The 14,690-nt window shown below is 38.3% G+C and overlaps 1 protein-coding gene across 2 annotated transcripts in view; it reads right to left on the bottom strand.

The window, feature by feature from the left end:
- Positions 1 to 7,390: 7,390 nt before the first annotated feature.
- The window catches only part of DGKH (diacylglycerol kinase eta), a 199,159-nt gene continuing 191,859 nt past the window's right edge, over positions 7,391 to 14,690 (bottom strand). Inside the window, exon 29 of one of the 2 annotated variants that reach the window (XM_036249838.1) lies at positions 7,391 to 8,412. In XM_036249838.1, the coding sequence (XP_036105731.1) occupies positions 8,360 to 8,412 (53 nt within the window). In that variant the 3' untranslated portion in view covers positions 7,391 to 8,359. The remainder of the gene's footprint in view (positions 8,413 to 14,690) is intronic. The other variant, XM_036249840.1, reaches the window with a different exon arrangement.

Raw genomic sequence — 14,690 nt, 5'->3', positions numbered from 1 at the left:
ATAGATGAAAATACCCATAACCTACTCTGGTACAGATAGTACTAATGTAATTTCACTCTCATTTCTAAACTACACATCAAGGGATATTAATTTGGAATTTTCATTTTCAAGCTATAGTCTTGGAAGCTTTTCTTTGTATCTCAGATGACAGTGGGAAAGAAATGGTAAATTTAGGTATGATTCATGCTTATGTTAATTCCTTTTGCAGGAGAAAAATTCCCAAGTACTTTTAATTGATAATATTGTATGCCAACATCTCTAATTGGGGAAACGGGGGCACCAAACCACATGGTTTGTAGGAAGGACACAGCGAGCCAGTGCCAAAGTCAGTTATGGAACCCAGTACACCAAAACCATGTTCACTTCTCAAGAATCACAGAAGTCGCCCTGGCTGGTTTGGCTCAGCGGTTAGAGCGTCGGCCTGCGGTCCGGAAAGACCCGGGTTCGGTTCCCGCTAAGGGCACGTACTTCTTCGGTTGCAGTTTGTCCCCGGCCCTGGTTGGTCGTGCAGGTGGCAGCCACTCGATGTGTCCCTTCACGTCGATGTCTCTCTCTCTCTCTCCCTCTCTCTCCCTCCCACTCTGCCTGTACAAAAAATGGAAAAATATCCTCGGGTGAGGATTAAAAAAAAAAAAAAAAAAAAAAAAGAATCACAGAAGTCAGCTATGTGTAATGTCAGAAATTTCAGTAACTTTTTTGTTGTCTCAAATGAAAGAAAAATCTATCATGGGCAAAAATCTGAAGGCTGAGCAAGTTCGTGGAAATGTCCTTAGTCCGAATGCTGTGGTCTGACCTGACTGACCAGCGCTCTTGACAGGAGCCTGCCGGGCCCTGCAGGCTCCTTCCCCCTGGACTGATCACCAGGTTGAGAAATGTCAGTGCATTTGCCTCGCGGAGGAAATACAGATGGTTAGCTCATCCAACCTGCTCTACTGGCTTCTAAATCGCAACAGAACGGCCCCTGAATTCACTGCTTATTTTGATAAGACACAGGCATAGTCTCACAGACTTCCCCAGGGTAACATCTTTTTGTTGTTTTTTTTGTGGTACTGTGCTTACCACACATGTCACATATGTTTTGTGCTTCTATAATATAAGGTAAAAGATATCTAAAGTCAAACTATTTCCAAATAGTTCCCAAAGAACTCAAGCTTCTTTTTCTTTTAATATCTGTATGACGTTTCTCATATATTTTCTTTTTTTCCTGCCTTCAGTAACTGCTTGTACAACAGTAAAATTCATATAAAACTCTGTCTTTAAAATGATAGTAAATTAATTCTTGATCTCCTATTACCATTCTTAAATAGTTTACAATTTATCTACTGCTTACACTAGAAAACAGTCGAATTTTAGGTCTTGTTACAGTGATTTCTTTGGTATATAACACTGACTCACATTAAGTCAGAACAGTTTTTTTTCTTTTTTGAAAATGTGATTTTATTCTGTGTGGTATGTTGTGCCATTATGTTTTCGATTTTTAGTTTTTTAAATAGTTGAATAGAGAATATTTTTAAACAAAAATAATTCGGAACTCAATTAAAATCCCATTGACTTAATTGACAAAAACAAACATTATCCACCGTGGTCACTATTTGTAAAGTAGCCCAGATTCAAATGCAATCATGTTAAAAATATACACCCTGGAGCCTAGAGCTGGCCGCTGGAGGTATGTGATATTTTTTGGGTTCAAGTTTCTTAATGTGCATTTGAATGTCAGACTGGCAGTATAATCACTGAGATTTCTTTTACAAAAAAGAAATCAAAGAAAAAAGTTCTGACTTGAAGATAAATTATACACATATTGGCAAAAAATAGCAGAATAAATCCCTTGGCTACATTAAATCCTTAATAGTGGTGATTCCGTTTTGGCTTGATGCCTTTTTCCATATTTAAACATGAAAAGTATTTTTTAACAAAGTCCTTATTACTATTCAGTTATCTATGATAGAGAATAACTTTTTTTTTACAAGGAAAAAAATTGGGCATCTGTTTGACAGAAATGAGTACTTCAAGTATGCAAGTAAATCATTAACAGAGCTATTACATTTTAAGCAACAGCAGTAAGAAGAAGAGCTAGAATATGCATTTTGTATAAAGATTAAATTTCACAACATAATAAATAAAATGCATTGATTTATACAACCTGTGAAAATCTTCTGATGATGACAAGTAATACTATCTATATAGTTGACTTTGCTGATAACAGCACGCCTCAGAGATTCAAAGGTAAAGTTCCTGCCCCCAAAGCCACAAAATATACAAAGCTGGCTTGTTATTAAATATTTTGTCTGCTAAAAGTCCAGCAAACTAAAATACATCTTGGCAATTTGAATAACCAGCATGATAATTATTTTGGTACAAAAAGATAAGAAAAATTTTAATATGAAAATTAATAAAACCATTAAAAGAAGAAACCTTTTGTTGTATAAATAGACATTTTAACAAAAGTAAGACTTTTATCTCATTTAAGAGGAAGAAAAGAATTTATACAACTCACTTAAAGATTTGAAAATAATTACCATATTTCCCAGCTCTAGTCAAATATATTACTTCAATTTTAGTCATCTTCAATATACAATCTGTAACTCACAAAGCTGGGAATGTGACAATACCAAACCTTTCACAGCACTAGTTACCAGTTACCAGAACTGTTACGAAATCTTTAGTTACATGTCAGCTTAATACTTAGAATATAGAAATAGACATGGCTAAGCTGTGGTAAACAATAGTGCAATCAAACAGTAAGGACCACAAAATAGATTCTCTTTCCTTTTCAGCTTGTGTATCTAACTGCATTATCTACTTCAATGGCATCACTGAGTATAAAACTTATTTTAATACATTTTAAAGTAACTCTATATTCCTTTAAGTTTAGCTATTTTACTCTTGAAATGCAGTTCCTATGAAATACCCAGACTATTAATAAATTCCTATACAATGAATAACTTGTAGCTAAAATGAAATATTTAATGTAAAGTTTTCAGAACTTTTAAGTAGTGGCTTGATTTCTATTTTTCCAACTAAAACTTGGAAGTGCATAAAAAATTAAGAGAGGATATAAATAAATGTAAATAGAATATCTTAGGTACATAAAGGCAATTAATTTGTTCACCTATATTAGTAATAGGATTTTTAAAAACTTCATTTCTGAGTTTACTGCAGTCTCAGTTACTCTGTTAAACTTCTTTTCCTGAAAATAAAAGAAAGTATACAAATAGGTACAGTCCAGCTGTGTCTTATCTCACTGTTCTTCGTAATAATAAACCTTTACAGTTTTTTATTCTAACAGAAATATGTCAACAACACTTAGAGAAAATAGTAGAGAGAAAACAACAATGAAGATTAAAATTTAGTGCTTTGCTTATTATAAAACCAATAATCATTGCCTTTTTAAAGTTTTGGTTGTTTCTTTAGGAAGGCATCCTATCGTAAAGGCAGCATGTTACCCCTGTGACACAGAGATGCTGTACAGAAGTCACAGGGGGATGCCACCGTAGACAGACAAGTCCCAGGCCCCACTGCACTTGGCACTGGGTGGGGAGCGGAGAGGGAGAGGCACGGCCCCAGGCACGCGGGGCCCGCTGGGAAGCTAACAGTATCGGAGGGATCTTCACTGTTTCAGCTGCTTTGCAGAACTTGGTATTTTAAAACTGCCACTTGTGTCACCAGTCTCGAAACCCACTGTCTCATCCACATTTCATCTGAAAAATGCAGGGTGAGTTTATTTTGGGGGTGGAGAGAAGGTCAGGAGAAATCCTAGGTATCAGGGTTGAGAGAAGTTATGCTTTTATAGCTTAATGAAAAGCTACACCCTTAAAGAATTCACATCTGTAAAACACAGAAGTGCGATATGTTGTCAGCCCAGTTGGAGACAATAGATGTTTTACTTCAGAAAGATGTGTAGAAGTTCCCACTATAATTTTCTAAGTCGTGGCTTTGCATGAATATTTCCTTCCTCAATTCCTATTAAAAATTACTTTCGTGAAGATTAAAATAGTGCCCTCTTTATTCATGAAAGATAGATAAAGAATCTCTAGGCAGTAATGTTTTGGTAAATTATATCAATATGTAAACATTAAGTGAAGGATTATTAGCAATAGGTCACCCAGAAAGATCTTATCGTAGAATTAAATAATATGTATTTTGAGGGTCAAGAATATGATATAATATTTTTGAGGTACTATTTTTAAAAAATTACTAGCTATCTGAAAATCAAGGTAAGTTAGCATAATAAGAAAAACAGATTTAGTGTAGCAAACTTTATTTGCCTTCTTTTGGGGTTTCATACCTAATGATTCATTTAATGTGCGTGTGCTGCTGTGTCCCCAACCATGAACTATGTCAACAGGATAATCTACTGATAAGGAAAAGTGAAACTGAACAGGTTGTAAGAGACTGGCCCAGTCTTGACTTATCTCAGTACATATTCTTCTGAAAGATTTCCTGTGCCTTAAGTTGTGAACAAATGAAAATGCCACATGAGCAACACACTGAGTGAATGTACAATGTCAGGGACCAAAATATAATCACTGGGTGGGTAGGGCTCATCTGGAACCAGAATTAGGACTGTGGGTTGAGAAGAAAACTCGGGTAGGGTGATAAACGAGTTTCAAAGGATTGCTAGGATTAGCTGGAGAAGCAATATGAAACAGTGTGTTGGAAAGCGAGCTGTTCTGAGGGCCTTTTGAAGACCTCAGATCCCTAACAGCCAGGAGGGAGAAAACATATTTAGGTCAGTGCTAACTACCTGATGAATCCTGTTAAAAGGTTCTGATACAGTAGGTCTGGAATAAACCTAAGAATTTGCATTTCTATAAGTTCCCAGGTATGAGGGATGCTGCTGGCCATGGACCACATGTGGGTAGCAATGCTGCAGACCACTGTTATCCAGGACAGTTGTTCAACATCTGTACTGTCTTGCGCACTTGAAATGTGCTAGTGCCAATGAGAAACTCCATTTCTACATAAATTAATTTAGATTTAAACCGCCAGATGTGGCTAGTGGCTATGACATCAAACAGCACAGATTTAGACATTCACAGGTCACCTCTCCTGTCACAACAATGTACATCACGATCCCCAAATTATCTAATCCATCAATTCACTTAGATTGGCAAATTTCCTTTTATAAAATACAAACTGTAAAATTAGTTTTTTAAAATTGTCTTCTTCCTCAAACTCTGCTGGATGACCCACAGTGAGTGCCAAGGTGGGGAGAGATGACAGGAGCCACTGTGAGCAGGCCGCCGATGAGGAAAGGGTATACACAGCATGAGAACCGGAGCCACCGTCCCTGTACTGGGCACCGGGAACGTGAAGCCAGAAGGAGGAAAAGCCGAAATTTTCCTTAGGCCTGACTCTGTCCCTCTCCTTCTTGAAAAGCCAGTTCTTCCTCAGGAAAATGAGACTTAAGGGAAGCAGATGTTGGCTGTGATTCCTCTCTACCCCTCCCCAATTCCCTGCACGTGCAAGAGCCCAGCAGGAGGACAAGTGGCAATCAGAGTCCTGGGCTGCTCACTCAGTTTATGGGCCAAGACACAGAGGCCTCACCACGCCCCCCGAGTGGTGATCAGTAGAGAAGCTCTTCCTACTCTTTTCTTTGTAACTCCACCTATTATAGGAAACTGGGTCCTTGTGATCCTGACAGGGGCCTAAGGAGGCTCTGAGGGCACCGCCCTGATAAACAGGTGTGAGTGAAGTCACTCGGGTCCTACACAGCCACACATGACAAAGTGTACAGGAAAATTTGCTCTCATTTAATAAAAAGTGTCATTTTAAAGGATTGCCCTCATCCAAGAGCCACTTGCAGGAAAATTCTACCTAACTCAAGACTCTACTAACTGAGCTTTTACAGTAAATGTAAGAGATGGTATCTAAGAGTGAAAGATCAACATCAAACAAAAAAATCCAGTCAATTACATGTTCCTCTTACATTCTGAAAAGTAACAGCTTGAGAATCTTTCTGGTGGCAAAGGGTATATTGGGGGAGTGAAAATCAATGAAGATTTTTATGTTAATTCATTCTTTTCTAGAGTTCCACACCTCCTTACCCCTATCTTTCCTTTCTGGTACAGCTGGGCAGGGATCTGGGAACTCAGAGGAGCTCTGAGAGCCTGGCATCTCCTGGGCAGGGATCTGTGACCTCAGCAGGGCTGTGAGAGCCTGGCATCTCCTGGGCAGGGATCTGGGAACTCAGAGGAGCTCTGAGAGCCTGGCATCTCCTGGGCAGGGATGTGTGACTTCAGCAGGGCTGTGAGAGCCTGGCATCTCCTGGGCAGGGATCTGTGATCTCAGCAGGGCTGTGAGAGCCTGGCATCTCCTGGGCAGGGATTTGTGACTTCAGCAGGGCTGTGAGAGCCTGGCATCTCCTGCTTTGATTTCAGAGGGAAGTGCCTGGAAGAGCAGGACACCTGCAGGGTGAGGGGACTACAGAAGGGACTGGAAAAGAAGACCTGTGACTCCTTAGGTGTGGATGCCCTTAACATTTTAAGTGAATAGCTTTTTACTCCGTTAAGCTACATGATATGCTCTCGGGAAAATTTCCATTTATTCACAACTTAAGTAAAAAATATATATGCCAGACAGACTTGGGCAGGAACCCATCAGCTTCATTTCTTTTTAAGATAACCAATTTTTAAAAAGTTCTACTTGTAATTAAATTCTCAAGTTATAAATAAGAATAAAGTATAAAATATTTAAACTCCTTTGATATAATTAAATTGTCTGATAATAGCTCATTTTAATGCTTTCCCATCAATATTTCTCTTTAAGCATTCAGCAAATAGTTGTCTAAAAAATATCAATGAGTACATTTTGTGATTATGTGTGAATATACATATATATGTGTATATGTATATATGGGTGTGTATGCATTGCTATTGAGCATCTATCTAGAAGGCTACTTTATGAAAACTGTCACTACTGGGTCAGTACAGTACCCTGCTTGCTTCTTATATATAGAAGATTTTTAAGTATTATAATTGATTTTTGGCATATATCTAAAAAAGCTTATTTGGAGATATTTGTGTGACTTTTTGATATGCATGCCTTTGGCTTTCAAAGATTTGGTCATTGTAATGTTGACTCCTCCTACTGAGCTACACTATAGTATGGTGGTTTAGGAAAAGGAAAATAACATCTGCCAGATAAGATATAAGAATTGCATGAGATAATAATAGTAATAATGTAAAGGCCTTTTAAAAAATGTAAATTTCTTTTGTTGGGAGGAAGTTCATGTCAGGAGTAACTTTAGTTAGTGGGTGGGTCTGGGTGACTGATCTGTATATAAATCGCAGTTGAGACGTTGAAGAAATTCCTGGATGTCAACAGTCTACTACTGTAGTATAAATGCAAACACAGTGGTAAAGAACTATTAAATTGACATGGAAAAATAAGAACAAATGTGGAAATTCTGGTTTGGAAAGCATAGTGTTGTTAGACAACAAAACATGTAATTTTGCGAAAACGTCCAGAGAATTTTCTTAATGTGCACACCTAGTGTTTATGACAGGTTGACAAAATTGGCTTGCCTAAGATGTATATCATTTGTTGACTATGGCACAGACACATGTTCACAAATTCTCAGATACAGAGTATATATGCAAAGTCTACATCAAAGAACAGAAAAGTGCCCTTAGCTAACAAAATGGTACTCAGGTAGTAATAAATTAATTCCATTAAAACTGACATTAACACTGAGTGTTACAATATTAGATGTGACATGCAAGAAAAAGACAATTCAGGCAGCAACCTCGTGCATTAAGTTTTGCATTCAGTCATAGTATTTGAGGGATTTTAACCATATTCTTTGACCACAGAGCAAGAGGAATCTGAAGTGATACGAATCTGACATTCCAAACACACCTTAATACATCTTAGTCCTCTAACCAGTGATTTTAAGGAAGAAGCCAATGCTGCCAATAACTCGACCTAAGAAGTTTTAGCCATAAACCGTCGACGCGGTTGCACAGTGAGAACATTCCACCCGACCAAGTTTAAGGAAAGCAAACATTTTGCAATTTCATCTTTACGACAATGCAGTTGTTTCAGATTCTTCCTTTCTTTTTTTTACTATTATGAGCAAATATGAACATGTCAGGTTTGCACAATAAGAAAATGGCTTTGTGGAATGTATTTTTTGGCACAAAAATATTTTCGGATACCTCAAATCAAAATGTTCACCAATGGCAAAATATCAAGCCACAGAGGTGCTTCAGTGGTGCTTACTTATCTTGGCAGAAAACTACAAGAACAGTTGACTGCTTCCAAAGACTTTGTATTAAGTAGCAATTACTTCCCTTCCAAGGAATAGCACCAATATGATTACACCTCAGACTGGGGAGTGCTCCTTCCAAGCTCTTTAATTCCCTGGAGAATTCGCTTCATATGACCCACTTTCGATATCCCCAGATCCTAAAAAAAAAGAAAAAAGGTAGAAAGAAAGAAGGAAGGAAGGGAAAGAAGTTTATTGACAAGAGAAAATTGGGGATTAAATATTTAACTTATCATTAGCATTCACTTCATTTATTTTAGTTTATATTCAATGATGCAGGGAGTGAAAGCTAGAAAATAAGTTTATAAAACAAAAATAACCTGACACTGAAAAATTACCAACCTGTAAAATAATCACATCCTACACAACTCTAAAATGTAACATTCTCATAAGTTATATATGATGGTAGTTTTTCAAGAGTTTAAATTCATTTGCCTTTTTCCTTCTTTTTTTAAAGAAACAATCTTGATAAGAGAAACTTAAAAGGGAGCCTAACCCCCCAGGAAGATACCAGTGCCCACTGCCTACATTGGGAACACAATACATTTGCAGTTGCATTCAGTTTTTGATTTCAGAGGAATATTTAAATCTTTTTTTGCACTTTGTAATGTGTAAGTGTAAAAAACTTCTTGAACATAGGTATCTGTGGGTTGAAGCTTTTCCTCAACCTCTTTTGGCTCCTTTCCCTCTGAACTCTTCTTGTTTTTTAAAGAACTATTTTCTATAAAGAACCAGGAATTCCAGTTAACTTTCAGAAACAGATGCCTGCAGGGTATGCAGCACAGAGAAGGCAGTGGGCAAACAAATACCTGTTGCAGGAGTGAATGAACCATCCAAGGTAGCCACAAAATTCACTATCTGAAAAACTAAATGAAAGGGTGGGTGATGGTCTCCAAACAGGACAGCCTTCTTTTGGTGTAAGAGGCATAATATGTGAAGTGGAATAACTTGACCATACAAAACAAAGTTTTAAAATATTTGAAAATTAGTGAAACAATTACTTCCAAAGCAGCCTAGAAAAATAGAATTATAGCCCTGGTAGATGTTGCTCAGTGGTTACAGCATCAACCTGTGCACCAAAGGGTCTTGGATTCAATTCCTGGTCAAGGGCACATACCTGGGTTGCAGGTTCGATCCCTGGCCCAATTGGGGCTCGTGTGGGAGGCAACTAATGGAAGTGTCTCCCTCACATCGATGTCTATTTCACTCTCTCCCTCCCTCCTCCCCTTTCACTCTCTAAAACTCAAGGGGGGAAAATATCCTCAGTTGAAGATTAACACAAAAAGAAAAAGGAAAGAAGAAAATAGAATTATAAGATACCATAAGATTCTTTCAGAGAAAATAAAAATTTCAAATATCCACTCTGTTTTGTACACTAAGAGCATCATTTATTTTTAAACTTTTAAATGAAGCAGATCAAACTGTTTTTACACACACACACACACACACACACACGTGCAGTTTCTCTCTCGCATATCAGTTTATGAGTAATTTGAATTCAGACTCTGAATCCTTCTGGAAATACACTTCTGATAGCCAGTGCTCTCTTCAAGCTTGAGATAATTTCAGGGTAAATTTTTTACAACATTAACTGACCCTGAAAAATATTTTCTTACATGACACTAGGTCATCCATAATTAGTTTGAAGGCAACTATACATTTCCCGAGTGTGGGCTAAAATAACAAAATCAAGGCCAAATCCTAGAGGAAGACTCAATACCAGTTCCTGCTGCCTACATTTGAAACATAAATGCATTTACAGTTGTATTCAGATTCTTTGATTTGAGCGGAATGTTAAATATTCTTTATACTTTGTGATAACATAGTTATCTGGGGAAGCAACCCAAGTGTCCATCAATAGATGAGTGGGTAAAAAAGCTGTGGTACATAAATACAAGGAAGTATTACTCAGCCATAAAAATAATGAAATCTTACCATATGCAAAAGCATAGATGGACCTAGAGAGTATTGCGCTGAGTGAAATAAGTCAGAAGAGCAAGACAAATGCCATATGATTTCATTTATATGTGGAATCTGAAGAACAAAATTAATGAACAAACAAAACTGAAACAGACTCAGAGATGTAGAGAACAGACTGATGGTTGCCAGATGGCAGGGGGTTAAGATATGGGAGAAAAAGGTGAAGAGATTAAGATGTGCAAATTGGTAGTTACAAACTAGTCACAGTGATGTAAAGTACAGCACAGGGAATATAGTCAGTAACACTGTAATAACTATGTATACTGCCAGGTGGGTCCTGGAAATAACAGGGGTGCACTCTGTGAAGTGTAATTGTCTGATCACCACACTGTACACCTAAAACTAATACAAAATAATATTGAATGTAAACTGTAATAAAAATTTTTTAAATACTACATTTTGAAAAATATATATATTTAACACCAAATATTTTATTTTAGGCCATAAGTACATTGTATTCTCGAGAATAAAAACGTCTTTGGGAGGGATAGATTTGATTCAAAATGACTACTGAAGTATAATGGAATGAATGTTTTCCATAGACTACATTAACTTGTTAGCTATATTTTCTTTAGTTTGAGTTAGTACTTTCATGTCTTCTACGACTTAGGCTGTGATAAAGTTATGCTGATATTAGTTATATGCTTTTTTTTTTTTCTTTATTAATTTGTTTTTGTTACAGATATTTCTCATTTTTCCCCCACTGACACCCTCCTCCCCTTCCCCACCCACCCCGTCCTCAGTTTTGTTGTCTATGTTCATTGGTCATGCATACATGCATGTAAGTTCTGTGGTTTATCTCTTCCACCCCGCCACACCCCCCTCCTCTGAGGCTTGTCAGTCTGTACCCCACCTCTATGTCTCTGAGTTAATTTTGTTCATCACTTTGTTTAGTTCATTATATTCCACAAATAAGTGAGATCATATGATATTTGTCTTTCTCTGCTTGGCTTGTTTCGCTTAGCATAATACTGTCCAGGTCCTTCCAAGCCATCTTAAAGGAAAAATGCTCAATGTCACTAATCATCAGAGAGATGCAAATTAAAACAACAATGAGGTATCACCTCACACCTGTCAGAATGGCCACCATCAACAAATCAAACAAGTGCTGGTGAGGGTGTGGAGTAAAGGGAACTCTAGTACACTGCTGGTGGGAATGCAGACTGGTGCAGCCACTATGGAAAACAATATGGTGTTACCTCAAAAAGTTAAAAATTGAACTGCCATTTGACCCAGTGGTCCCACTTCTAGGAATATACCCTAAGAAACATGAAACACTAATCAGAAAGAATATATGTACCCCTATGTTCATAACAGCACTATTTACAATAGCTAAGATCTGGAAACAACCCACGTGTCCATCAGTAGATGAGTGGATAAAAAAGCTGTGGTACATGTACACAATGGAATACTATGCAGCTGTAAGAAAGTTACATGTTTCTTCATTTATTTTTCATATTCTTTATCATTGGCTTTTGCTTTCTTTGGATGAATAGGCCTAATTTTTCAGAAGCATGCTTTGTAGTTACTCAGCTATCCTTCTAGACACACACACACACACACACACACACACACACATACACACAACTTACCAAATGAACCCCCCCGCCCCCGAAAAAAAAACCCAACCAAACAAAAACTACTGTGTCTTTATCACTTTTTGGGGGTGTCCATCAGTTTTTCCTACTGTCTGCTAAGGAGAAAAATAATGCAATCAGTTTATTTGTCCACTAGAGCACAATAGAATATTCTCCCTTTGTCACTTTTATAAATTTATTTATTGATTGATTGATTTTAGAGACAGAGGAAGGGAGAGGGAGAGAGAGATAGAAACATCGATGAGAGAGAACATTGATTGGCCACCTCCTGCATGTCCCCCACTGGGAATCAGTCCCACAACCTGGGCATGTGCCCTGACCGGAAATTGAACCGGTGACCTCTTGGTGCTTGGGCCACTGAGCCACACCGGCTGGGCCACCTTTGTCACTTTTAGACTGTCACATCGCTATCTCTAGTTGTTTTGGTGACAAGGAAGTAATACCTGAGCCAAGATCCGAGCAGGAATTAGCCAGGTGAGGGGTGGGGGAGAATCCAACTACCAGAGGGTACACTCCTAAGGTGAGAAAGAGTTTATTATTTTTAAGCAAATGAAATAAGGCCAAGGTAGATAAGGTTATAGCCCAGCAAGGGGCCAGTGACTCCAGAGCAGGTTGAATAAATAGGCAGAACCTATTGGCCTCACCAAGATGTCAGTCTCTATTCTAACAGAGACAAGAAACCGCTGGAAGGTTTTAAGCTGAAAAGTGACATGCCTGATGTTGGAATTATCACTCTGGTGGCAATGCGGACAGTGGGCTGGAGAGAGCAAGCGCCGCAGGAGAGGGCCAGTCAGCAAGCCACTAGCCTCACACAGGCAGAGGTCACAGTCCCATGGAGATGGACAAGGAAAGGAGAAAGCAACCTGACTTTGTGAAGGGCTTAGGGTAAGGGGCACAACGATAAGGAAGAGGAAGGTGCCAAGTATGACCCTGGTTTCCCTGGCTCAAGCACCTGAAGGAAGAGAGGGGTGATTTTCTAAGATGTAGACCACTGGACAGGGGCAGAATGGGAATGGGAGAGGAGATCAAAAGTTTGGTTTTGGCCCTGGCCAGTGTGGTTCAGTGGTTAGATCATTGGCCCGTGACCTGAAGGGTGTTGGGTTCGATTCATGGTCAAGGGCACCTACCTGGGTTGCAGGTTCATCCCCAGCCCCGGTCGGGATGAGTGCAGGAGGCAACCAATCAATGTGTCTCTCTCACATCGATGTTTTCCTCTCTCTCTCTCCCCCCCTATTCCCTCACTCCCCTCCACTATCTTTAAAAAAGTCAATTCAAAAAAAGATTCTCAGGCAAGGATTAACAACAACAACAAAATGCTTTGTTTTACACATGTTAAGATTGGCATCCCTTGATATCTGCTTGATAGCCAGGTATCAAGTAGAACCGGTGACATACTCCTAAAATTCACAAATGAGGTCAGGGCTGGCAGCAGACTCGGGAACCACCGACTGGTGCACTCACAGACAGTGCAGGCCATCCTTCACGTTCGGAGACGTGATTCACGTGCCTCCTTCTGGAGCCACGGCCACAGAGACCAGGGCAACGCCCTCTCTGCCTTGACGTTTTGTTCTACAGAAGGCTCTTCCCAAAAATTATTTTTCTCTTTCCATTTCCCCATACTCTGTTTTAGAACCAAAAGCATTAAAAAAGACTATCAATACAAATTTCTAGAAGAAAAATGTTAAGAAAGAATGTTATTTGTATCAAAAATAAAAACAAAACAGAAACAAAAGTCCTATGAAAGGTAAAGAGAAAGTTTATTAAAATAATTCTTTACCATCTACTTTTTACTCTCTTTTTTTCCAGCCAGGTCCTTCCACTCTGACTTAGTATATACTATTTTTTTCATTCTGCAAATATTTGCTTCATTCATTGTGTGTAAATTTGCATGTTTATGTTTGTATGTATGCACAAGTTACACACACACACACAGTCTTTCTCTTGAGAGTGTGCTTATTCATGGCAAATGAGATGCAATCTTCTGGAGGCACATACCACCTAGGGAAGCTGGCATAATACGTTACTCAGTAGCTGTTCAAGAAACATTGCTGCCTGCTGAGGATATCAGAAGCTACATATACACAATGGAAATAATGACCCCTCACGTCTGTTTTAGTGTGTGCATTCATTTCAAGTTTTGAAGTCAACTTTTACCTTATGAACTCGAACACTGAAACTTTTGCTGTGTTCTAGATCTGGGACTCTCAACAAAGGTAATTAATTAATCTATTATTTTATTATTATTCTGGGCTAAAAATGTTCTAGTATAAATGTTTAGCACTTTTGATGTGCTAAAACTGTATGACTCTGCATGCTAAATATCTATACATTAACCCTTATCTGTTAAGAAATGTTTGCTAACACACTTAGAGAGGAAAGACACAGACAGTTCATGAATTTGTTAGGAATGCACTGGATCAAGCATTTTAGCACTTGGTCTACAGGAAAGGGATCACTCCAATAAATATCAAAGGCTTTGCCACTTGTTTGGTAAGCACCTTGGAGTTTAAAAATGGCAGCATGTGCTAAAAATATAACATGACAAATCCTACTCCTAACTCTGGGCTTAAAGAGGCTACTTTGGCCTTTTCTACAATTGAGTCTCCACTGAAAGAATGAAAGGGAATGCAGACCATGAAGTCATAATTTTCCTTCTCTGTCATAATTGACAAAAAGGCTCGGAGCTGCTTTCTAGCAACAGCAAGGCATAATTTTTACTTCATTTACCAAAGAAAATAATAAATTTATTTTTGAAAATAACACAATGTTAACAATAAGTCATGGAAAGGAATTTGAATTTACTGGCCTAGTTGTTACTCTGACATCTTTCTGAAAGGTCA

Source organism: Molossus molossus, unplaced genomic scaffold (genome assembly GCF_014108415.1).
Source record: "Molossus molossus isolate mMolMol1 unplaced genomic scaffold, mMolMol1.p scaffold_m16_p_9, whole genome shotgun sequence".
Classification (NCBI taxonomy): Eukaryota; Metazoa; Chordata; class Mammalia; order Chiroptera; family Molossidae; genus Molossus; species Molossus molossus.
This window is presented reverse-complemented; position numbering and strand designations above follow the sequence as displayed.